Here is a 27,517-nt window from a genome sequence, read left to right as displayed (position 1 = left end):
TAAATTTTATTAACAATGCAATATTTACAGTGAAATGTCAAAGTTCACAGAGAAAACCTTTTGTTCCAACAGACAGAGGCCAGAAAAGATGATAAAAAAAAATCCATACCAGAACTGTTAGTTCCACTGGATGGTGGTGGGAGTTAAAACCGTTGGTTCTGCTCCAGGGAATTTTTGTCTTTATGTCACTTCATCATTGCTATGCTTCTCAGATTCATGGTGTGCATCGTGTAAAAGGACGACACAGGTGGAGGTGGTAACAGTTGTGGTGGTGGTCAGGCTGGATTGTGAGTAAAAGTGCATAAATCTGCCCAAAGCCTTTAAATGTGGGGTAAAACAAAGAGGGAGAGGTATGGATGGCAAATGAATGGAGTTTACAGTGTTTATTAAATGTTAGTCATGGAGAAGCAGCCTGTTTTACAGACCTCCAATCCCAGCTCTCCAACTCTCCTCCCATTCTTTTTTCTATCCATCTATCTTTCTTCCACTTTTCGTAAGCATGTTTGGGTGGTGGAGTGTTTGGCGAGCATGTATGCGAGTGTGAGTGTGTGTGCTGGCAGTTCTGGTATGACAGTGACTGGATTACCCCAGGGAACGTGTCGCTAAATACCACGTCTGAAACAGGGTCATATCCTTGACGACAGAGCCATACACCAAACACGTACTCCATGGTGGACTGCATTTCTCAAATGTATCTATGGCAATAACAAGTGACCATCGTCCAAAAAAAGATTCCACAGTGGTAAAAAAAAAAAAAAAACTAAATACAAACATAAGAAAAAAAAAAACATAGCTTAGATGTCTAAGATTTAAAAAGGCCATGGAGGGAAGGGAGAGAGAGAGGGAGAAAGAGAGAGAGAGAGAGAGAGAGAGAGAGAGAGAGAGAGAGAGAAAAGACAATAATAAAAACCCTTTTGAGTTTTTGACCGTTCATCCCCTGTGACCCCCTTTGAGTAGAAACTCTCAAATGGGGTAACACAGGCCCACTCGTTTTCCCATTAAAAAAAATTCCTTGGAAACATTCAAGTAATGTTTTCCAAAGCTCCCCTCTGGCGATGGCTCCCACATACTGTCTTCATTAGGAGCGCAGGGTCTGATTTGGAAACATGAGCTTAGAGCCCACTCCTAAACCACATTCTTCAGATTCCCTGTAAACAAGAGGAGATGGGGAGAGAGTGTGTGTGTGTGAGAGAGAGAGAGAGAGAGAGAGTTAGAGAGAGAGAGAGAGAGAGAGAGAGAGAGAGAGAGAGAGAAGAAGAAGAAGAGGAAGAAGAGTGAGGAGAAAATGAATCATAAGAAAACATTTAGATCATGATTTATGATGACACACCAACACAGACAGGGTAGAATAAGAGAAACCATCTCTCTTTCCTGTTGGTGTTGCTGGACTGGTGAGGACTTCCACTGACTTCTGTTTTACTGTAGTATAATACACCTACACCTAAACCTACTCTTAACCCCAGCCTTAGTAACCAAAACACAATCTCCATCTCGGTTTCAAAAAGTCTGTCAAACATCAGTCCAAACATTTCCTTCAGCTTTGGTAGGAAATCTCTTATTATGGTCAGTGTGGTCAGCAGCATGAGTGAGAGCCTATAACCCTTCAGCTCTGACACACACTTTCTCAATCAGAGCTTAAATCTGACTTCCAACTCAACTTGATGTTTCATGTCCAATAACATCATGACCAGTTCAGCCATAATGGTGTTAACAGCCTTTTGAAAAAACAACCTCTTTCAGAAGAACCACAAAGAACAACCACCAAGGACCTTTGTATGGAGGATTCGTTTGGGAAGCATTTTCCAAAATGAGATGTGAACCATTTAAAAGTAGAACTTGTGCAGGATCTAAACTAATTAAAAGCTCTTTCTTAGCCAAGAACCTTTAAGGAACATTTTAGGGCTGTATTCACCAACCATTTCTTCTTAAAACCCACTAATGCAGTTTTCCCAGATTCTGACACTCCCCAAATATTTCTTATTTGGGATTTGTTCAGTTTACAAGAACAGTGGGATCCATCATTATAAGATCAGAGCTGTGAACAATTCTGCGGTTTAAAAACACATCATGAATCTGACGAATGTTCTGTTTGGACTTTTCTTACTAACAAACTGAGGAAATTTCTAAGCAAGATATCGGCCCATACGTGCCCCATTCATTTCAGGGATGCTGTGCTGTCTACTGTTATTGAAACAATAATGAAAGATTGAGAAACAGTGGTCATATCTAACTAGTAATTGCAGCTACAAAATGTTTATGGACACCCCTTCTAATGAATGCATTCAGCTACTTTATGTTGCACTTATTGCTGATATAGATTAATACATGATACAGCTTAACTAGTGCCTACAGAGAAGTCCTGCCAATAGCATAGAACTCTATGGAGCAGATAAACATGGCACCATACCTAATGAGGGGTATAACGCGCCCCAGCATTGAGCAGTGGAACTGTATTCTCTGGAATAAGGATGCTCCATCCAATACTCTTGCTGGATGCAACCAAATTCTTACAGCAAAGAAAAAAAACATATATATATATATACCCTTGATTGAGCAGGTGTCCCAATACTTTTGTCCATATGGTGTATATTTAGAATCACTGAAGAAGCATACAGCGCAAAAGCCAGTCTTGCTGACAGGATTTCAAAGCAGAGCTCACACCTTTTGACAATGTAAATAGCAAGGTTGTCACATTTCCGAAGGAAACAAAAAGCTATGCAAATGTCACTGCATGTAAATTGCCGTCACTCTAACCTCCAATTGTGATTTGCATGACATTGTCCCCCCCTTAACATGCAAACACTTCACACGTGTTAGAGAGGACATCCCTTTTGTCCACACCAGATGGTGTTTTGATAACATTACGGCTGTCAAAACAATCAAAAGCAGCCGACCAAGCTGATGCGAAGCTAAAGTCACTCTGGAAAATGTAGATCCCGTCTTTAAAAGGGAAATGTTTCCATGTGTGACAGTGTGTGTTTCTGCGGGACGACATAAAGGAATGGCGCATTCTGTTCCTTGTTACTTACATGTCATGCTTGGTGTGGAAATTTTTAGGGCAGCTGTTTGAGGCTGAGTGACAATATTAATTACATGCCAGACTGTAAATTCCTTCAGCTTTGGTGAAACACTGTTTTTATGACTTCTAAATGTGTGGTAACATTCACTCTTGCATGTGTTTGTGCGTTTCATTAGTCACTTCAATAGGGCTTTTAGTTAAGTGTGTCTGAGCCCCAGCTCTCTGACACCCACTTTGGCAGAAATGATAGCTTTCAAATGCTTTTTGTAGCAGCTAAGAGTCCTTCAATTCTTGTAGTTGGAATTTCTACCCACTCTACTTTGCATGAACAGCTTGTTTAAGGCCGATTTGTTATGATTTTCAGGGCAGGAGAGGGTTTGTGTCTCTTCAGATTGTTCATAGTTGCTTCGAGGTACTGTTTACTTTGAATCATTAACCTGTTGCAGAAGTCATCTTTGCAGCTTCAGCCTTTTCACATGAGGTTTGACATTTGCATCATCTATGATTGGCTGGTATTTTGTGGAATCCATTATTTCCTCCACCCGTACAATATAGCAGATGTCACTGGTACCAACACAACCACAAAACATGATGCATCCACCCCAGGCTTCACAGTTGGCAAAGTGTTCTTTTTTTACGCTTAGCTAAACTTTCATGCAGGTTACTGGCATTTTGGGTTGATTTGCCTGTCTTACCAGCATATGAGAAGTTCTCTACAAGAGTTTCGTTTGTCTTTGTCATCTCATCTTGACTGCCACGATTTTCCTAAACTGCCATTTCTTAACAACATTCTACACTGTAGAAACTGCAAGCTGAAAACACCTGGCATCTTCTTGTAGCCTTTTTACAACTTTCCAACAAAATACAAAATGTGTCATTGGATTGAAAGGAAAAAGGAAGCCAGTGAAGACTGGTCTCAGCTTTTATTGGCGCATCGCTTCCTGTCTTTTTGCAGTGTGTTCATAAATGCAGCTTTAATTACACCGCCATGCTGTAGGCCTACAAGATTATGTGAGGCCAAAGCAGAGAGGGCTCCAAATTGCTGTAGAATACGCTAAACAGGGTCAGCGAGCGCGACCATGTGTGGTGTTTAGACGCTTTTTGTTCTCCCTGTTTCTCTCCTCTTTCTTATTGAGCCTAATGCGGGGCTCAGAATCTCGTAAATGCTCCCCAGATGTGCTTGGAAACTCCGGTAATGCGCAGCGACCGCGGGCCTCGCCATTTATTACCTGCCTTAATCAATCGCAGTTCTTTGAGGAAACATGCTGCCATATCGTTGGTTGCACAAACGCCACAAAATGCTTGTGCATATATGAACTGCTAGCCAAGTCCTAGCATAGTCTGATGATGTTTGCGAGCATGAACTCATCCCAGTACAGGAGGTGGGGCTTGTCAGAATGCAGGTGGGAAAGAAATAATCCACTGTGGATTTCTAATTAAAATATGACTCAGTTGATGAAAGCTGTAGATTCTGCCAGCACATACAAAGGGCTTTAAACACCAGCAAAAAGCAACTTGTGTTCTTTCCAGAAAGCAGTTGGAAGATAGTCAGATGGTATGACACAGAACGGGGTGGTGAAATATGCACACCACAATAACGAATACAAACCTTCTGACACTGGTCCAGTTGGCTTTCGTTTTGGCGTACTCCATGACCTCATTAGGTGCACAACACTCTTAAAACTAAACAATCCTAAACTGCTCTTGGCTTGGATGTACATCTCCAGGAAAACAGTATAGAGCCTTTACATTATGTGCGCTCGAAAGAGCCGTCATGCTCAAACATCTGATCCAATCCATCTTTATGGAAGCAAAAGTAGTTCTTCTATGGCATCTCCCTGAAGAACTTGTTTTTTGGCACCTTTAAGAGTGCAAACTAACCAGTCCCTTTCATCAAACTCCTCTTCTCCTTCCAACCCTGGGATACCTCTTCCTTGCCAAGTATAGCCTCGTCAAGCAGCAATCCACTATTCTTTAGAAAAAGCTCCCAGATTTGTCTGCGGTTTCCATGGGTGGGGATCGTCAACGACAGGCACGCGACTCTGCCAACCTACTGTAGCGGGCACACAGCGGCCACACAGCGGCCAGCTGTTGCACCACATCCTGTTCCCCTGGCACAGGAGAAGCTGGTACTGTGTGGGAAAGTGCTCTGGACCCATATGGTGCCCGCTGAGGGCATGGATGAGGTCTGACAGAGTTACAGCATTTCAGTGATCAAACAGTATGGGTATGCAACCATCTCAAGGGTAGTCTCCCAGCCTCCCACTCAAACTTACTCATTCCTGTAGCTAGGTGTTCGCGTGCCCACACATACACCAGCAAACATCAACAAAAATGCACCCTAAACTGAAAACAATCACCGTATTAAAACAAGCATCAAAATGAGGGCTTTACATTGAACAGAAATGTCCTACACCACATGTTCATGCTGTATTTAAGGCTGCCCGAAATGGCCACCTCCAGCATAACCAACCTTAAAGATTCTGTAGGTCTTTACAGACACTGGTTATTTCAAAGCAGCCACAAAACCCTCTAAATAGAACACATACATGCATCTGACTGATGCATACAGCGCAGGGACCTCTCCAAAAAACTGACCCCAGGTCAGGACTCCTCGCTCTACTGTCCACCAGTGACCTCAAACGATGGAAAGAGCAAACTGACTTTGGATCTGTTATTATGGGATACCTACAACATAGCATTCCTGAAGCTGGGAGGAGGCACCTCAAATCAAGGCTGGGCAGTCTGCACCCTAAGCCCTTTTTAATTAGTCTCTGGTGGTATGGCAGAGAGGGCGCATACACACTACAAGCTACACATACCATATGGGTACTAAAAAAAAAAAAAAAAAAAAAAAGACCCTGATGGAAGCTGTCCTTCTGATCTGGATGTAGTTTGCTCTTTTATTGGTTTTGCTGGTGAATAATAAATACAAATACCAAGATGGAGGCTCTGGGTCAAAGTAGCCAATATACAATGTATATCAGGGCTGTTTAGTTTGAGGATTGTCCTACTCAAACACATCTACACTCCCAAAAATAAAGATGCTGCAACAAGTTCTATGAGCAATGCCATAGAAGAACCACTTTTGGTTCCATAAAGAACCATATTTCTAATAGAGGTATGTGAAACATTACATCAAGAGATGGTCCTGTTGATCCTGCTTTTGTTGGAGTAACTGCCTCTACTGTCCAGGGAAGACAACCACCACCTCACCTCATCCACAACTCATCCCAAAAGAATTGGCTGGAGCGCCAGTGCTCCACAGCTCAGTGCTGGGGGAGGGGGGGTGGCGCTTTACACCCCTCTAGCCCACGCCTGGCATTAGGCATGGTGCCAAAAAGCTCATGTTTATCTGCTCCAGAGAGTGCTATTCTATTTGCAGTGCTTTTCTACTGGGACTAGACAAACCATGTCAGCAATGGGCACAACCAAAATGAGCTAAATGAATTTATTAGAAGGGGTGTCCACAAACATTTGGACATATTGTGTAATGTTTATTTGTGTAGGGTTACAAATGCAGTAACGTGACTGATCGATCATTTCACCATGATTCAACTGATATGGGTCAAATTCTTGAAGTCTTAGCTTCGGACCAGAACACCAGACAACTCCGGGCAGGACAGAAAGCTGAGCGGATTCCTCGCCGACTGGCGTTTTAAAGGAGCCAGTAATGCAACTGGTACCACATTCCAATTCCTTTTCGAAGGAGATGAGCCAGTGACCTCTGTATGACCTTTACATTAACAGCTAAGATCTAAGGCTTCTCCTCAGAGTGAGGGTAGACATTAACCAGATGTGAGCTGAGAGTAACACACACGGAAGGATTGTACCATATTCAAAAGACATCTGAATGGAAGCAGGAGCAGATGATGCTGGAAGGACTGAAGCTTGTTCTCTGTTTGGCCTTTTCTGCTCTGGACAAGTTTTCTTTTTTAGTTTCTGACATTTGGATCACATTGCCCAAAGCCTGAACCCCAAACGACCAAGATGGTTTTATACAGGTCACACCAGTCCCAGAGGGAGTGAGGTGGTGAAGACAAGAGACCACAGTGATGTTTGTCACCCATCACACACATACACACACATGCAGCCTTCCACAGGAGACCAAAGGTTTAGCACACATTCCTTTTTCAGGAATAAGTACAGGTTAAGCACAGGACAATGAGTGAACCCCTGCTTGGCTGAACATACCAAACACACTCTTACATTGCAACATGGAGAAAATACTAATACTGCGATAATTTTGCTACATATGTCAAATAGGATTTGTCTTGCAATATACACTATACGGACAAAAGTATTGGGACACCTGCTCATTCATTGTTTCTTCTTAAATAAAGGGTATAAAAAATTTTAAAAAGGAAAGGCTATCTACTAGATTTTGGAGCATTGTCGTGAGGATTTGTTCACTACCCCAACTCACCCCCCAACTCTCCACAACTGTTGTTTACAGAAAGAAAAACTGAAACTCCCCAACTCATCCCAGAAGTATTGGATGGGGGACCCTTATTTTAGAGAACACAATTGCACTGCTCCACAGCTCAATATGGGGGGGCTTTATACCCCTCCAGCCCTCGCTCAGCATTAGGCAAAGGTGCAAACAGGTTCATGTTTATCTAACACAGAAAGTCATATTCTATTGGCAATCTGATGAATGCATTTACTAAAGGGGCGTCTAAAACATAGCTACTGTGAGTTGACAATGTATAGAATTTAGATGAAAACGCAGCTCATGCATACAGACAATGTTGTTTACTCTATTTGGTCATGGTCACACAAAAATTAATCTCCAAAAGGGTGATTTTATGGAAGAAGGAAAAAACCTTCTAAACTTTCAATAGATTTTATCTTTCTGCTCATGCATACAGACAATGTTGTTTACTCTATTTGGTCATGGTCACACAAAAATTAATCTCCAAAAAGGTGATTTTATGGAAGAAGGAAAAAACCTTCTAAACTTTCAATAGATTTTATCTTTTAATTTGGGATTATATTAGTCCACAATGTAAAAAAACAACTGCAGGATTCAAAATGTCAAAAAGAGAAAAACAATAAAAACAGGTTTTTGAAGACAGGTTTTTGTGCAACACTGATGATTTGCTAAACTAAAGCAGAGCTGAGCTGTTATTTCTCTGTTTTCTCTGTTGTTAACTCTTCACTACAGCTTCACAGTACTTTTATCAGCTGTTACTAAGGTTCTGAAGGTTCCCCATGTTTCTCTAGATGCTCACAGGACCAGCGTGTTGTTGCACCATGTTCACTTTTATGCATCACACAGCAAAAGCTAAAGTGTTTCCATATTTTGAACTTCTTGAGTCATACAGTACTCTGCACTGCAGACCCTGCCATCTGTATGTTACTTCTTTCAGTCATATGATGTAAATGAGATGTGCAAATGTCATCAAGCCAAATAATCAATAACCCCAGTAATGCTTGTGTGGTCAATTTTGATTGGACAGCATAATCACAAAGCACAGTAAAAACACTGTGATTAGTCAGAGGGCGCGTTTACAGACTGTGAATATTGCAAAGTCAAAGGGTTACCGTAATGCTTAATAAACAATGTACTTTGCAGGCCCAACAGGTACACGACAAAGCCTCATTCCAGCACCAAACACAATCTACTTTGGTTTGTCCACATTCCCTGTTCTCTCTAGAGACAGATTCAGGTTCCTCCCAAAACTTTGTTTATTTACTTTCTGATTACCAGGAACATCAAAGTTTTTTTCCCCTCTTTTGCTGGTGGTAGTGGTGGAGGGCTGGCCAGGGTTAGTTTAAGGGGATTCCCTGGAGGCCATAATGAGTCTGAAGGAACAGCTGGTTGAATGAATGACATATGGGAGAGTGGCATTACGCCATCCAACCAATCATCAGTGACTGTCTAAATAAACAGACCAATGCTCTGGACATTATAATTAGTTCCTTTGAACAGGCAGAAGTAATCCCATCTGTGAAAATGGCATGGTGCTGGAGAATGCGGCAAGGGTGCATTGTGGGCCAGTTACAGTTGTGTGTGGTGACGTCCTGGTTGTCATCATGGTGATTACCTTTGATGGCGCTGATGACCCGCTCCAGTTGCTGGCTCTCGTTGCGGTCGGGTCGGCAGCTTGGGCTAATCTCCAGGGAATAATCTGGACCATATTCCGTAAAGAACTGCAAGAGGAACAAACCCAACAACCAGTGTTTACAAATCTGTGTTCACAAATTTCTCAAACACTGCTGTTAAATATTATATTGCCTTATGTTTCAGATAGAGTCAACTGCATCAGACTGAAAAGTGTATATAGACCAGTACTGAGTCAAATAATGCTATATGTCATATATGTGTAGAGGTCATATAGAGGTCATATATGTGTATAGACATTTATACATACCCAATGAATGTGTTTTTTTTTTTACAAAACAAATAAACCAAAACAACAACCAACAAGTGATTGCATAAATATTTACTAAAGTGACTGAACTAATTCAACAGAGGTCCAGGCAATTGGAGTTAGTAGTCTCACAATTGGTGTAATGGAGATCACCTGAGTGCAGTGAATGTGTTTCAAGTGATTGCAGTGTAAAGACACCTGTCTGGTAGGTCGAGTCACTGGTTAATCAGTATTGCTGGATACAAAAACACCCATGGAGACAAGACAACATTCCACAGAATTCTGAATTCAGAGATAAGGTTATTGAAGAGGTGTCGCTGCACAGTAGAACAGTGCACCACCACTCTGGCATATATGCGAAATCTTCCTGAAGGTCTTTGTGATGTGAATGTATTCAATCTTCCAGACCTCAACTTGGCTGTTTCTGTAAACAGCCATTTCTTAATTACATTACAAACGGAGGACTCTTATAGCCTGCTAAAGTTTAGAGTGCTATTAGAGTGCAAGGTAATTACTTACCCTACTACTACCCATGACTGCTGACTGTTGGGACCAAGTTTGGGGAGTAAAGTGTATTTCTATTAAAGGAATTAAGCTGGTCATCAACTGCTCTTTTCTGGCAAAGATTATGAACAAGCCACAGCCCCAACAAGCTGGGACCTTGATAACAGTTATCTGAGAGCTGAAATCTCTTAGGGTGCCCCAACCTTCTGGCAAACCTTCCCCCTTTTTCATTCTAAAATAGTACAAAACAGTAATACCACACTTATCTTGCTAAACATGTTCAACGGAATGTTTGTTGTTTGTGGTTTAACTACAGATCAGTTCTAACGACTCTAACGATTTAAACATTCACGTTAACAAGAATTTTGGACTGGCAAGCACCACTTAGGCAATCAGGATGAGTCAGGCAAATATTTATCCAACTGGGACAGACATTTACATATCAGAGTGCGTATTTCAACACTGGCCTTTTAACATGATATAAAGTTCCTATGAAAAACAAACTCTGGGGGATTTCGAGTATCCCTCAGTGAGGATGTGTGACATTTTTGTATGATATTTTGGTGCTTAAGGGAGTTTCATTCAAGGGCCTGTACTTTGACAGCACTTAGCATCTTTATTTTGAATGCCAGCCAATGAAAATGAAAACATATCACTTATGGAATTCCAAATACAAATAGCAATAAAATGTACATTAAATAAAAACACATTTACTAATCTGAAAGACACTGACTGACAGCTGAATAGCATTTGAACTGGACTAGCATCAGAGTGGGCTGTATGTTTCTTAGATGCGTTTGTGTGTGTTTTGTAGCTCGACTCTGCTTTCAATTATCTCCTGCTTGTTTATCCGGCTTGCCTCCGGTCCCAAGGCACCCCAACATGCAAGGATCATAGAACATAGGAGTGTGTGTATGTGTTCACGCGCATAAAATCTCTCTCTCTCTCTCTTCGCCTTTCCCACATCTAAATGAGCAAATGTATCTTTTACAAATGATTTGATTTGAGCTATGCCCCAATACGTCTTACTTGCTCAAATACACACACATATACACATACCACATAAACAGACACAGATACACACACAGACCCCTCCGGTTTTCCCATGAACTCAAGCTTTCCCAAGCAGATCAAGCTGAGACTGCCCTGTCCGCTTCACTGCGGGACTGTTTGGTTTGGAACACATTAAGACCACTTTGAGCAGCGAGCCGAAACACAGCAACCGCACTTCTGTGTTATTTTTGTACGTCTTCCATTCGGGGTATGTGCATACTCGTGCCTATTAGCATCTTCCTATATTGTTGATTTCTTTCGAGGCCCACAGCAGGGGTTGAAAATTCTAAATTCTAATGAAAAAAGTAAAGAAAAAACTCATGTTCTTTAGAACACTCAACCAAATATGGCTTGCCTCAATCAAGAGAGAGGTTCATATAAGCACTTGAGGTAACCAATAGCAGTTACTCTACAAGTGACTGTACACTGAATCAGTATCGCAAGCAGCATAAACCTTGGTAAATGAGAACAGTACAATTTCAAAACATGTTTTCCAGAACAAGGTTGCAAAACCTGGCCTGAGGAGGACTTTTTATCCATTGTTCCAAGATATCCAGATGCTTGTTTGGCCATTGCTGGTGTTAGCATGGGCACCCGGATGAGCCTTGGGTACACAATATCCTGTGGCCAGATTTCTGCTGTTTTGAAGATGTTCTGACCCAATTGTCTAGCCATGACAATTTTGTCCGGTGAAAGTCACTCAGGTCTTCACGCCTGACCATTTCTTCTACGTCCAACATGACTATGAGAAACTGACTGTTCAGTTTTTGTTTAACATGCATCCCAGATCTTGATATGTGCAATGGGACGTGAATGGTAAAGCCTGGATTCTTCCATGAAAAAGGTTCTAGTTTAGTGAGATCCCTGGGCAATCTTGCATTTACTGCTCTTTTGAGGTCTATCTACAGATTTTCTATGATATTTATGCCAGGGGCCCATGAGAGCAATGGCAAAACTTTCAGGCCTCTTGGGGTAGTTCATTATTCTGGATTCTGAGGTGTGCCTGGAATCTTGCTGAAGAAGCACGAGTTCACAATTTGGTGGTATGTAACTGAATCCAGATTTTGATTTGACCCTCCGACCCTCAGACTGCTGTCAGTTGTTACCTACAACAGCTGACCAGGGCATCCCCGCAAGCCTTGCTGTTTTGGAGATGCTCTAATCCAGTGGTCTGGCCAGAACAGTTTTGGCCTTGTCAAAGTCACTCACGCCTCTTGTTCACTTGTATCCAACTTGTCAACCTGTCTGTTCAGTTATTGTCTAACATGCATCCCAGACCAATGTCTGTTGTTGTTGGACTGGATAAGCAAGGCCAGCTCTTTTAGTTTTTAATGGTCATTTATGTATTTTTAAATCTACATGTAAGTATCAGAAAAAAAGCCAAACCTCTGCTCCGACAGTCTTATCTTTACCTTCCAATCTCAAACCTAAATGTCCCAAAACTACTTTAGGAGAGGAGACACACATGGGCTAGGAAAAATGTTGAAGTAGCAAATTCCTAATGAGGGAAAACCTGTTAAAATAATGTCAGCACTAATCACAGGAGAAAGGTGCACCAAATTAGACAAGAACACAAGCAAGTCTAATTTCCCTCCTCAACCACTCAAGTTCATGGAAAAACCCAAGAACAATACAGTTAGCGTGGAGGTCAAAACCCAGCTCGACATCGCATTGTCTCTTGGACTCTTACTCACCATGAAAGTTGGTTAAATAATCACCTCTTGGCCTTGTAACCCTGACTCCAGAGTCATAACACCACCCCTGCTCCATAACACACTTCCCCAAGCTTGTTTCCGGCATTTATCCCACTCCAGGAATTGTAGGAGCCAGCCGTTTCCCCAAACAAGCTGGCATAGCTTTCCCAGCCTGGCTAGAAAAGAGAAAGGGCATGTGGCCTTTTGAACTGATCCATGGTCAGTTTTAAGAGGCTTGGTCTTTGAAAAGCCAGATTTACAAGGACGGGGAAAAACCTGAACACAACCACAACTGAAAGCCACTGTAATGGGCAGCCAGCCACTGTAATGGGCAGCCAGCCACAGCTTATGATGGAAAAAAAAATCCTCTGAAGACTAAAAATCTCTGGAGTCAATAAAACAGGTGTGATGACAAACAGGACCATACATCAGTTCTCTCCACACAGGACAGTATGTGTGTTTAAACACAGTTGTCTCTTTACTGAAGAGAAAATCCAGCATAACTGAAACAGAGCTGTAGAAGACACTGATTTCCAATCCCCCACTGTTACATTACAGCACTGGTGCATTTTTTTTTTAAAAATCCACCCTTTATGGCTAACAACTTTTTGAAAGAGGCTAAAAGTAATTGTGGCTCTGTAAAGGGCACGACGGGGAGACCAAATCACACAGGCCGTCAGTGACAGCCCGAAGAGAGTGGGAAGGTGAGTGGGTGATAGCCTGGTGCTATGCTAAAAGCTAACCCCAGACTTTGCTACAATCTTTTCAGTTAGCTCAGCTGCTCACCAAACACTGTGCCAACCACTTACCAAGAAGACACAGCCGTCACAGTGCCGTAAACCAGTCAATAACTGCAGGACCCTGCAGATATTTTTCTAGCATCCAACTATGAAAGCAAAATCAACATGTTTCATTGTGAAGCAAAATAACAATGGTTGTAAATAAACTTGTAAAACCCCATCTGAGCATTTTTCACCCCAACCAAATTATTCCACCAAAGTAACCCTAACTTACTATTTATACGTTAAGAACAAAATGCTCAATAAATATGTACCACGTCAGTGTAACAAAGGCCAAACAGGCTTTTATATATTCCCAAAACACTATTTAACATCATCATGCAAAAAGCTAACTAAACACAGCAGTGCTTGTATACCTGTTTACATACAAGCTGAGGACCGTCTCTTTAAAGATAAGCTTTACACATCAGTTAAAAAGAGGAACTCGACTCTTCAAGGGCCACAGCAAACATCACGTCGCCTCTTCTTTTACAGAGATCCTCCACAGCTCTCTCTGTGTGTGCGTGAGTGTGAATGTGTGTGTGTGTGTGTGTGTGTGTGTGTCAGTGTGAAATGGCATGTCTACCGGAATGCTCAATGGAGACAAACTGGGAGGTGGACAGGGAAGCGTCGCCAGCATTTGGTGGAGCTCGGAAAGAGACAGACCACTGACAGAGCACGCATGCAGACGTACACACAATCACAAGGTGTGTTTCAAAAACAACACACACATGATTAACCCTAGGGGCCTACATGTGGGCCCACAGCTCTTCACGCATACACAACTACAATGTTCAGATTTGTTTCATAGGATTCACTTTCTAATTAAAAATGAGAAATTAACATTTGAATTGCCATGCTATCCATTTTAACAGAATTCCAAATATTCAACAGACCCAAATGGACCACAATGGTAAGAAGGTCCAAAAGGGTTTCTCTGTCTTTTGTATGGCATGGCTCTCACACACTATTCACACCTAATTCTCTTCGCTTAAGAGCCCGGGCACACTCGAATGCGCCGTCTCCTTTATTCTACCTCATCATTCCGGGAGGGCCAGGCCCCCCCTTCTAATATCTTTCACACAGGACAGGAGTGCTGCTAATCCTTTTAGCTGTGTTTGACTAGCATGGCCACAGCTGTCCTCCAGTGTGTACAAATATAGTGTATGTGTGTGTGTATTTATCTTTAAGCCTCTAACTTTAGCTTCTACAAACAGTACTAGTATCCATATGAGGTAGACTCTTCAGTCTTCTGAAAAAAGCTGTGTATGTGTGTGTGTGTGTGTGCGTGCGTGCATTTTCTATCTGCGATCGCACAATGAAGGGAAATGATGCCGCCTGTCCAGCTCCCATTATCTGACACCAGCAACCTTATACTGAGCTCCACCCAAATTTCAAACTCTTAACAAAGCAAACAGAAAAAGTGAGAGAGCATGAGTATGTGAAAGAGTGCAAAAGAGTGAGCGAGAGAGTGTAAAGGGGCCTGCAACTGAAATTGAGATCTCTTAAATCTTTAAAATGTTCAAAATGTTTGTTTTCTTGTTTCAATAATGCTGACGCCTCACTGTGAGCACTGCCAATTACTGCCAGTAAAGCTCACTAAACAGAGAGAGCTAGAGCGAGAGAGAGAAAGTTTGGGGTGAGAAAAGGCAGAAGAGGCAAGAAAGATGGGGGAATGACAGCATGGAGTGACAGAATGGATTGAAACAAGGAGAAGGATACAGAAAGAGAGCCGGAAAGAGAGAAAGAGAGTGTTACAGAGTGCAAAAGAGAATTTTAGAGTGAATAGGGTAAGAAAATATAGAAGGGACAGGAAAGGAGAATAGAGTAAGAGAGTTGAGTGAAATATAGAAAACAATATAGAAAGAGAGAGAGCAAGCGAGTGTGAGAAACGAGAGAGGATGGGTACGAAAATGGAGAAGGGGCAAGAAAGAAGAATGAGAAAAGAGTAAAATATGAAGAAAGACGGGATGGGGAAAAAGGGAACGAGCAAGAGACTGAGAGAAATGGAGCAAAAGTGTTTGAAAGTGTGAGTGAGAGAGAGAGCAAGGCTGAGCGAGTGGAGGGGAAACGCAGAGCTTGCTGTTTGTTATTTCATTGGGCTGCGCTGGGAACAGCTCAGCGGAAACGAGTGAAAACAAGGCCTAAAATAAAAGGAGAAAGGATGTACAGATGTGGAACGGCCCTCGGAACAGCTAGGAGCGTTTCCACCCTGGGGCCACAGCGGGGCCCCTCTAACGCCGCAGTACAAAAAAACACTCATTGCTTCTCCCACTTATCACTGATAAGGCCGAACACAAAGCCATGCAGCGGTGGTCAGCTCGGAGCGCCGGTCAGCTGAGGGGTATTTTTAGATTTAACTCCTTGCAAGCTTGTTTCACACAGGAATGTTGCTGCTTCCGGATTACAGCAGCACATCTGACAGGCCTGCTGAGGGAATGCTTCTAATTACATGTTCACCATTCTTCTTGCTCCTTCTTTTTTTTTTTTTTTTTTTTTTTTTTTTTAAGACTGAAGAAGCAAGTTTAAGAGGTCGTTTTACACAAAATGAAAGCTTCCTAATTGGTTGTGTGCTTAGGGAAAAAGGTATCATTAAATAGAGATCCAATAAACCTTATAAATATATATATAATAAGTTCTTCACGCTATTAAAGACGCTATAAAGGTTTATTTCAGCAATGCCACAGAAGAACCACTCATCAATATCGTCCTAAGAATTTTGTTAAATTAGTTCCTGAGAAAAGCCATACATTAAAAATTGCTTAATGCTGAGCATCCGTCGATACCGATCCAATCTGTGTGCTTGTATTAATTATAATGCTACACAGTTTATATAAGATGAGCTGCTGATTAATACGTTCAGTAAAATCCCTTTATTTTTAGTATCAGTTTCTCAAATGAGACATTCTGTCCTGCTTGATTTAGTTTAGTAGAGGCTTTGTTTAGTTTTATAGTGTTTAAGATCTTACAATCCAGTCTTACTCTCCTCCCTGACCATTCAGCTCCCAGCTCCTTTACAACACTGCAGTGTGTGTGTGTAGTGGTACACACTCTAGACTGATACTGGTTGTCGTTTGTAGACTACTGATGTGAAATAACTGGATAAAGTGGGTGCATGTGCTAGAATTTGTGTGTGTGTATTAGCATTAGCGTCAGCCTCCTCCTGGTTTTAAACAATCTGTTCTGTGCAGGTTTCAGTTCAAAGAAAAATGTGTGGTTCTCCACACAGCCAGAACAGAGTGCTTCTGCAATAGATCTATACAGTTTCAGATATTATGTTTTTTATTTTCCTTCTAAGAATGCCCTTAAGAATAACGGTCGTTGATGGTGAATTGTGGACACTAGATGACGCTTTTAACACTGTGGTTAAAACAAAGACTCTGAAGTAGATAGGGATTAAAATAGCAGACACCCAATCTATTCAAATATGGCCCCTAAAGAAAACAGTGGAATCAGAATCTGTGAAAACTGTGGGAGGGGGTTTTAAGAAGACAATTCTTCTTCTGAACAGTTGGTAAATAAGGCCCCCTTGTTTCTAATCGAGACATGTGACGAACTACTTTTACATCAAGTGAAGGTTCTTTAGACAATGAAAAAAGTTCTTCACAATGAGCATTTCTAATACAAGCATGATTCTTCATGGAACCAAAAGCGGTTCTTCTAAGGCATCGCTCAAAGAACCCTTTGAAGTGCCTATATTTTTATAAGGAAATGTATGAACACTCTCTGCTCAGGGTGGAATGTGATACCATGAGAAGCAGGTTGACTCTGCAGCCCTTACTGCCAGCAGTCATGTGGAGTCAATGTGGAAGGAGAGAAATACAGCCTAAAGACTGACCTAGACTCTGGCTCTACTGTAGGTCAGTGTGTGTGGCACATGGTGAAATGCACCGTGGGAACTCTAAAGCAGCTGATCAGCCCAAGAGCAGAAAGAGGAAATGGCAAAGACTCACAGTGTTTTATGACACCCAAAAAGCCTGGAAAACAAACCGAACTCCACTCATTTTTGACAAGTGGGGCCAGGTTATAGTGTGTTATGGTAAATACAGTCATGTAAAAAAAAAAAATATATATATATAAAAGTGTCTGAAGTGGAGTCCGGTTTGTTTTCCAGGCTTTTTTGGTGTCATAAAACACACACACAGCCCAGTGCAAGACTCAATTCACTTTGTTTGATCACAAAAGTCCTGATGCAGTCTTGTGCAGTTTCTTTCAGAAGGTAGATACACGCACACTACACGGACAAACATATTGGGACACCTGCTCATTCATTGTTTCTTCTGCATTCAGGAGTATTGATAAAAAAAAATGGAGTAACTGTCTCAGGGAAGGCTTTGTACTAGATTTTGGAGCATTGTTGTAAGAATTTAATTGCATTCAGCAACAAAAGCATGTGATCACCACCCCACATCATCCCCAACTCATCCTAAAAGTACTGGATTGAGCACAATTATTTTAGAGAACACAGTTCCACTGCTCCACAGCTCAATGCTGGGGGCTTTATATTCCTCTAGCCCACGCCTGGCATTAGGCATGGTGCCAATAGGATCATGTTTATCTGCCTCAGAAAGTCGGTAATACTTCTCTACAGGGTCTAGACAAGCTGTGTGTGGGCATTTGCATATCTGTGTCAGTAGTGGGTGCAACTAAAAATAGCTGAATGTGTTTATTAGAAAGCGTGTCTACACACATTTGGACATATAGTATACTTTTACATCAGCTGAGGGAAGAGCTTCCTGTGGGTCTCATGAAGATATTTTAGGACTGTTTGAGAAAACTTTACACATCTGGCGGTCTGCTCTTGGGCTGAACCTGCTGGGACGGCATGCCTTGGCCATGTTAGACAATATTTTAAAATGCTCCCTACTTGTGAATGATTTAGCAGACAGTGAAACGGCAGATTTCTAAGGTGTTCTGAAATCTTTTTAAATCCCTTCCCAGACTCCTCTGCATCTACAAGCTTCTTTCTGAAGGCCTCAGAGAGCTCTTTAGATCTCGCCAAACCAAACTAAATGCCTGAGGTTTAAATAAGACAAGCTCCTCCAAAATCCCCTCTAATCACCAGTTGGTATGTTCAAAATTTTTACTTAAAAATTTGCATTTCTGTATTTGCATTATTTACACCTTACAAACAAATTCTACAGACATGTCTTTAGTTGAATGTGTTTAGTTTGTGTTATATTAACTCAGTGTTCAAATGAAGATCAAATGTCCCTCTTCTGAGCTGTATAACTGTCTCTTGGCCTCTCACTTGAGGCTGTGACTTGGTCATCTGTCTGTCTGAGTGTGTGGAGCTTGAATGAAGCTGTTGTGCTCTCTATTCTAGTCTCTATCTCTGCTGCTTATTGTTCGCAGTGTTGGCAGAGCAGAATATAGCAAAGAGGCCTTCACATAGCCCAGCAGCTGGTCGAGAGAGAGAGAGAGAGAGAGAGAGAGAGAGAGAGAGAGAGAGAGCAGGTACAAAGTAGTGCTTGTTCTACCGCTGCTTTCTTATTGTTTCAGTGTTGCCAATTAATCAGCTATATTGTTTCAACCCAACTTTGATTGTGTTTGCTCATCTAGCCATCTCTGAACTTTTACTAAAGCTAAACATTTGACTTATAGCTCTAGACAGACACACAATAATAGCATAAGAGCAGTGGCGGAGAGAGGCGAAGAGAGGGAGAGAGAGTGCATGCATGAGTGTTTTTGTGTGTGTGTGTGTGTGTGTGTGTGTGTGTGTGTGTGTGTGTGTGTGTGTGTGTGTATGTGTGTTGTGGGGGGGCTTACTGGGAGATAAAAGTTGCAATCTGAAAGGCAGATGGGGAAAAAAAAAAAAAGATATGCGAAGAGGAGGTAGAGAGGGGAAATGAGGAGAAGAGAGGAATGCTTACAGTATGTATGATATGCTGAAGAAAAAGAGGTGTGGACAGGAAGGGTTATGGATAGTTCAACGTGGAAGGGTCCCCTCTAAAGGGAAAACAGGCATAAGGAATATTATGTGGGCTGTGCCGTCCTTAAGGGACCAGGGTTAAGTTCTGGGCAACTTCCCATGATGCTAAGTAAACCAGCAGTCAGTGTTTATAGATCAAAACAGACATTGTCAGGTAATTACTACTACTACCAATAATAATAATAATAATAACAATAATAATAATAATAATAATAATTCTAGGCCTATATGTGCCTATTGAAATAGACACCGGGTAATGGGCACTATTAACATAATCAATCATGACAGGCCTACTTAAAGCTACATTATGTAGCATTTTACCTTAAAAGAACAGCATTAAAATTACAATTTCGATCAGATTCGATGAGGTCGGTAATCCTTTAAATAATATGTTAAATAGAATCATAACAGCCACATAAACATCTTGATCTAATTACATTCCCAATCGTAAAGTTTAAGTACATTCTCTGCATTTGCAAGGCAACAGCAACACACACTATTACTGGAATAGGGGCTCTTGCAGTATGTTCTGTAGAGGCAAAATAATCTTTAAATAAGTCACATAAAGTCATGAATGACTGCAGTCTTATACAGAAATTGTCCCATACAGAAAGTTTTGTTTTTAGAGTCGAAGCATGACCTAAGATTTTAGTAGCCACGTGCATTTGCATTTGCAAAATAAAGTCTAAACACACTCAAGATTTCTACCAGATACAAATCTGATCAAATGATCAGAGCACCCTTAAACATCAGATTTGTATCTGGTTGAAATCTTGGGTGTGTTTAGACTTGCATTTTTATGTGGCTTGGCCTTAGCCAGATATAATCCTGATACTAAAAACGCATGAAGTGACCAGGTGTAAACATGTTCTTAGTCTACCGGGACAGGCCAAATGCTTCTTTCACTTTCAGTGTTGGGTCTGCATCTCTCAGCTTGTCCAGAAAGGCATGCAAGTGTGTTTGCACTTGGCATTTTAAATACCAAATGCAAATGCACGTGGCTACTAAAATCTTTTTTTAGTTTTTAGAGAGAATTTAGAGTCGAAGCATGACATTTCTGTATGGGACAATTTCTGTATAAGATGGCAGTCATTCATGACTTTATGTGAATTATTTAAAGATTATTTTGCCTCTACAGAACATACTGCAAGAGCCCCCATTCTAGTAATAGTGTGTGTTGCTGTTGCAAAACCCTTGTATCCCCCAAAATAGCTCCGTAGGAGAAGGACATTTTTATTTTTAAATAATTTTAAAGCAGTTCTATTGGTCCATTCATCATTCACTTTTGACACAATGTAGAGGTCAACTGTCAGATTCAAATTATGTCAAAAAATTAAAAAATAAGAGTTTTAGCATGACAGTTACAATATACATTCATGTAATGAAGCTAAAAGCCAGCTTTAGACTTTAACCTTCATATCTATTGTGACTGCAGTTGTGGTATCTGTATTCACCCTGGAATCAAGCCAGAAAATGGAAACACGGTCATAAGATGGGTCGAAAACATAACAAACCACAGCTGCCTTCTATTCCAGCCTCCGACTGTCCAGTTCTACGCAGCCTTATTTGAGGTGCTTTCCCCTTAATGAGGTTAAAGGTCAACCTCTTGCCAGAGTTCAGGTTTGAAGAAACAAGAGCATCTTTTCTTTAGCTGACCATGAAAGCGCCCTCTATAGTGCTAAAAGACCCTCTTTGTGAGTGTGAGAAGGAGATATCAACCTATCACTGTACATTCAAAAAGCCCCTCTATCTAACCCCCCACCACCCTCCTTTCCCCCCACCACTGTCTCTCTCGCACTCTCTGATGAAGAAGCAATTATGTGGGAATTTACAATCCCTCTTCTCCCAAAAAAATTCCCAGCCTCAAAAAAAAAAAAAAAAAAAACTTCTTTCAGTGAAGTTTCAGTGTGTGCGTGTGCGCGCGCACACACACACACACACACACACACACACACACACACACACACACACACACACACACACACACACACACACACACACACACACACACACACTTTCTCTTTCTCCAAGGAAAGAGGGGTGGGGGGGGTGGAGGAAAGAAAAGCACAAGTCCCTCTCTGTCAAGCGGCAGGGACAGAGTGGTATTGTTAAGACCCCCTCCACCCCCTGCACACTCACACACCCCTCCTTCCCTCCAAATCACATGAAAACAAACGCGTTTATTGAGAGGTGCTCGGACATCTTTGATTAGAGCCAGTGACTCAGCAGAGAGAGAGAGAGACAGAGAGACAGAGAGACGCAGGAGGAGTGAGGGGAAAGTAGGGAGGACAGAGGGACGAAACAAGGATTTTCAGGCAATGTTGAAAGGAGAGAGGGGACAGGGGTCTTACCTCATGGTCTGGTATCTCTGAGGACAGAGTCTGTTTTAGCAATGTCCCTGTCAGATAGGTCCAGCAGCGGGCAGTGTTGGCAAGGTTATAGCCGCCTGTGAGTGAGAGAGAGAGCGAGAGCGAGAGAGAAAATCTTAGCAAAGGGCTTCATTGTACTGCTGTAATTACTACCTTTCATCCAGTGCTTGGCTGGGCAGGTCTTGAGTTCAGAGCTCATTTCAAAATGGGCTAAAATCACAAAGTTTACCTTCTTTACTCAACCCCCCCCGCCTCCGCCCCCTCCATTAACCACACACTAATAAACTTTTTGGCCTGGGCTACTGCCTGGCAACAGGGACAAAAGAAGACCTTAGTAGGCATAGACAAAACCACTCAGCGTCTTTGACGAGAGCTTGTCAGTGTGTTTTGTTACACTTGAAGACAGTCATCTACTTGGAAGCCTAGCAGCCCTGCTGGGTCAATGGGCTCATTTGGACTCCCAGCTGACAACTTTAATAAACAACATACAAACAAACAAACAAACAAACAAAACAAACAAGCACACACCTCCTCCTAATAGTAGCGTAGGTAGTTCCCACTCCAGCACATGGTTCAGACACTTGCTCACCCCCACCGGAGTCATGTTGAAGGAGCACATAGGGTCACCGGCCATGGTGTCCGCACCTAACTGCATCACGACTGCTTCTGGGTTAAACAGCGCCTTCACTTCCTGCATGACGCTGTCAAAGCACAAAAAGAATTATGATCGGACTGCTCATAAGACAAAAGTGCAAAAGTAAGATACCATGCATACGAATAGATACCAAGCACTTCATTAATGCCCAAGTAAAACTACCATTAAGACCTCAAGTATTATTATTATTGTTGGATTATTTTCTGCTCCTCAAATCCAAATAATCCCAAACACACTGAGTAATGCTGAGTTCTGTTCACTGTGAAAACCTTCTTTGCAGAGCTTCTTAGTTTAATAAGCCAAGACTTTATTTCAGTCATTGCTGTTGGTCTTGTGGTGTGTTCTTGTTGCAAATTGAATTCATAGTTTCCTCAATGGCAGCAAGGCATCCATGTCCTAACGCAGCAAAGCATCCACAAACCATCACACTACCACCACCATGCTTCACATTTGGTATACGTTTCTTCCTTTGGTCTTCATTTCATTCATCTGTCCAAAACACATTATTCCAGACCTCAAGAGGATCATCTAGGTGTTTCTGTTGAACCCAAGACTAGCATTTACATTCTCATTTTAAGTATAAGTAAGCAATGGTTTTCTGCCATGGATCTCGTTGTCATCCAGAGTTTTTCTGATGGTCCAGTCATTAACACTGGCTTTAGCTGACGTAAGAATGGTCTGTAGTTCTTTCTATGTTGTTCTTGGGTTCTCTGTCACTTCCTTGATGATTTTACACCATGCTCTTGAAGAGATTCTGGGAGCACGTCCACTCCTGGGAGGACAGACTACTGTTCCAAATCCTCTTCATTTGGACAGTATGACTCTGACTGTAGATTGGTGGAGTGTCTTTGTAACATTTTCCAGACTGATGTGTCCTGGGTGGACAACATGTGTGCTGCCAAGTTTGCTCTGTTTTAGTTGGAAGTTAGATTTAGATTGGAAAAAGTTGTCCCAAATTAAAGCTGATAATGGGAGCACACTGGTTACTGATCACTGATCCAACCAAACCTTTATGTAAATATTCCTTAATATACCCGTACTAGCTTTTTAATAAATAGATAAATGCTTTATTGATCCTAAAGGAAATTTAGCAGCCAGTAGCAATTGCACAACACAGCACAGTAATACAATACAATAATTACAATAAATAGAATAAATATAAACCAACCTGAGATGAAAGGCAATGCCGTTATACAGAATAAGGAATGAAACAGACAGATGACTATACTAAATAAATATTACATATATTGGTATTTAAGTAAAGTTTCAATATTCCTGCAATACACCACACAATCAGACCAAACACAATGTGATAAATGCACACAAATTCAGAAGGACAAACACTTTTTCACAGCACTGTGAAGATGGACTGGGCTCTAAAGAGAGCCACAACAAAATCCCAGCAGGTTTCCCTGTCAGACAGCTAAATTTAACTCCATTCACAAAGCAAAAACACAACAGAACAGAGACAAACAACTGGTAGCAGAGATGAGGAAGAAACAGACCTGGTGAAGATCTGGAGGTAACGGTCGTCTCTGATCCCATCCTCCAGAGGAACGTTGACAGCATACCAGCGGCCCTTTCCCAACCCTGTGTCACCAACATCGCCTGTACCTGTACGAACAGGTGGGCAAAATGTTGTATCGAATCACAGGCATTTCTTTTTACCATGATACACAATATACTTTATCTGAGTATAACATAGATATCGCCAATGCAATCAGATCAACTGCTTTTTTTTTTTTATTACAACGAACATGATGTCACATTATGGACAAAAGTATTGGGACATGTTCATTCATCGTTTCTTCTGATATCAATGGTATTTAAACAAGTGTTTATCATACTTTTGTTGGAGTACAACAAAAGTCCAGAGAAGGCTGTCCACTAGATTTTGCAGCATTGCTGAGCGTTACAAGAGCGCTAGCGATGTCAGGATGTTGGATGATCACCTCCCCACCTCATCCCAAAAGAACTGCATTGAGCACAATCATTCCAGAGAACACAGTTTGACTGCTCCACAGCCCAAAGCTGAGGGCTCTATACTCCTCTAGCCCTAGCGACTGGCTGCTTCAGAGAGTCATATTCTACTGACAACACTGCTATCCAGGCACTAGACAAGTTTTGTGTGTGTGCATTTGCACATCTGTGTCAGCAATGGGTGCACTAAATGCATTCAATAGGAGGGTTGTCCACAAACATTTGGGCATACATTTTAAGTATAGTGACACATAGTTCATTTAAATGGAATAAATAAAAGTCTGGAATACTTTGGAATTAAAAATGCTGCTCCTTGTGCATTTATTTGTGTTTGTCTTAAAATAGTATAATATAATATAATATTTTCACCAGATCGTCATATGTTGAATTTATATGTTTCAATCAATGCAAAGTAATTAAAGGAGTGCTGCACAGACATTCAGATGGATTGGTATTAATAACATGCTTATAGCATGTAGGTAAACATCAGATTTTATCAGATTTTTATGAGCTTATCAGCTCACTGATGCTAATTAGACACTGACATTTGGCAAGTCTGGCAGTACAATAAAAGTCCTGAATTTTGATACTGAGTCCTTATTCATTTTATCCACACTAACACCACACCATCAGTTCCTCATATGTGTTTATCTGAGCATGACACTATTCTTATTAAGGTCTCTTTTAAATACCTGACACCCTTATTGCCCGCAATATTTACATAATTAATGCAGTTTGATCAAGAATATTCATGCATAACTATAAAACCAGTCCAGGAACATTCAGTAGTTGACTAACCAAAAAAAATGTAAAAATAAATAAATAAATAAAAAATAGAGCCTATAAATGACTTTTATTTTACCATGCAAGCTCAATAGCTAGAAAACTGGTCTTCAAATAGATCTGCCCTCCCAGCGCACTATTCTCCTCAAGTCAGCAAAGCCATTGTCTTCGCTATCGGATTGGTAATCAGACTCTATGGGCACTGATGTGAAGCTTGCTGCTCAGGGCTTGGCATCGGTTGAAACATGGCTGTCAATTAACTGAATTAAAAGGCAGGCTGATCTGCACTGAGGCAAAGAGGCATGCTGAACTGACCTGGGAAGAAGCCAGGAGAGAACTTGTGTAGAGACACAGTCATCACTTTGGAGGTGAAGCTAAAGGCATCTTCCACACCTGTAGATCAGACCACAGATCAGACCCACTTAGCATGATACAAAGAACTTAAAACCAATCACTAATAATCAAAACAGATAATAAACACACTGTATTTTAAAAGTATTTTATGATATGAAGTACACTTCTTAATTACTTTAAAAGTCATACGCTCAATTTTACCATGCCTACTGTACAAAATGTTTCCCATTACATCTAGCAAAAAGAAGCTTCTTATGTATGACGGTATGATTACCGTCACCATGGTGAAGGTCCACGTCCACATAGAGTACTCTCTCGTATTTCTCCCGCAGCTTGAGGATGCCCAGAACAGCATCATTCACATAGCAGAAGCCTGACGCCTCATCCCTTCAAACACACATGCACAGAAGGCTGCATTGCTAAGCAGTGAGAGCTTTGAATTAAATTAGCCATATGATTCTTGGCTTTTCTTTGCCTTATAAGAGTGTCCAAACATTTCCACTTACATATTTAACACTGAATAACTGACCTGTCAAAAGCCCTAGTATAGTATGTATGTATGTATATGTATTTACCTCATTGTATATAACATGAAAAAAATATTTTATTTCTATCATATTTCAGTTAACATTTCACTCCTCAAGTCATACAGCCCATATATGAAAATTAAGCTGCAAACCCAATCTTTTTTATGATAGTTTAGTCCTGATTAATCACTTTAAATGATAAGAAGCATTTAAGCCTGGATTGCTTTTTATATCTAGGCACAATACAAGGCAGCCAATAAAACAGAGATCATTTACATATATGGGCCTTAAAAGCACAGTCACAAACACAGCCTGTTTAATTCTGAGGCATACAAAGAGGTTGGAAAGTGGCCACCAAAAATGATCACTTGTTTAGATACATAAAAAAACATCATAAGAAAAATGCAATATAAGGGCCCTTTAAACAGTGCAAAACTGCTAAAAGCCTTCTGTAAGTAGGGGTGTCAAAAAATATGGATATATCTAGGTATTGCAAGATATGTGTTGTCAAAACAATTCTCAAAAACACAGTACTGACAGACAGTATTTATATTAGTGTAGAGTTTAAACCCCAACCGCAATATAGCAGTGTTATACTGTTCTGATTGGATGAAAACTCTTCTTTTACTAGAATTTAGGCATAGGACCGTGTGTTTTATTCTATGACAGTTTTTTAGAATGTGATGGGCAATAAACAATACATCACCTTGCTTACAGTATCACAATATCTCGCAACATATCGAATCATATATGTGCAGCTCCTGTATTTGGGCTGCACAATATATTGTTTCACCATCGCAATGTGTGCATGCGCAAATGTCACATTGCAGGTCATGCAATGTTAGGTGAATTATATCATAACATATGCAAAATGAAATTCCATACCCATCTACCAGTGTTAGATTTTATTTGCTAAATATTTTTTATCCCTCTCTCTCTCTCTCTCTCTATATATATATATATATATATATATATATATAAGTATTATATATTATATATATATTAACTCCAATCTTGGAAATGCAGACTATATTATTAATAATAAGACATGGTGGATAATTGCTTTCCTGTGACTTGAGTGAAAATTGAGTAAAAATCCCTGTATTTATTTTAATATCACAATATATACATATTAAACATTTTATATTGCATATATATATATATATATATATATATATATATATATATATATATATATATATATATATATATATATATATATATTGCAAGGTTAGTTTTTTCAATATCTTGCTGCCTACCCTGTATTCTTGCCAATGCACAGCCCTACCTGTAACATGGCACTAAATCAACTACAGGTGTACTGAACAATAAACTAATTTTTCCCTCTACCAGTAAAATCACAACCCATTTGAACGACCCAAATCAATCCACAGCATTTTAAACAGTCAGTCAATGAACTCTGCTAACACTGAACAGTTCTGCAACAATGCATCTGTAGCTTTCTACTCTAGTGACTCCGCGATTGTTTTA

The 27,517-nt window shown here is 40.8% G+C and overlaps 1 protein-coding gene across 2 annotated transcripts in view; it reads right to left on the bottom strand.

Annotated features, from left to right (window-relative positions):
* Nucleotides 1-27,517, bottom strand: part of hdac8 (histone deacetylase 8) — a 30,573-nt gene continuing 3,056 nt past the window's right edge. For both annotated transcript variants that reach the window (XM_072686762.1, XM_072686763.1), the window contains exons 5-11: nt 25,774-25,886; nt 25,461-25,538; nt 23,888-23,996; nt 22,256-22,428; nt 21,710-21,804; nt 9,070-9,175; nt 1-1,148 (exon numbers count right to left, since the gene is read on the bottom strand). In XM_072686762.1, the coding sequence (XP_072542863.1) occupies nt 1,126-1,148; nt 9,070-9,175; nt 21,710-21,804; nt 22,256-22,428; nt 23,888-23,996; nt 25,461-25,538; nt 25,774-25,886 (697 nt within the window). In that variant the 3' untranslated portion in view covers nt 1-1,125. The remainder of the gene's footprint in view (nt 1,149-9,069; nt 9,176-21,709; nt 21,805-22,255; nt 22,429-23,887; nt 23,997-25,460; nt 25,539-25,773; nt 25,887-27,517) is intronic.

Source organism: Salminus brasiliensis, chromosome 9 (assembly GCF_030463535.1).
Source record: "Salminus brasiliensis chromosome 9, fSalBra1.hap2, whole genome shotgun sequence".
Taxonomy (NCBI): domain Eukaryota; kingdom Metazoa; phylum Chordata; class Actinopteri; order Characiformes; family Bryconidae; genus Salminus; species Salminus brasiliensis.
Note: the sequence above shows the minus strand (reverse complement) of the source record. Positions and strands in the feature narration are given on the sequence as shown.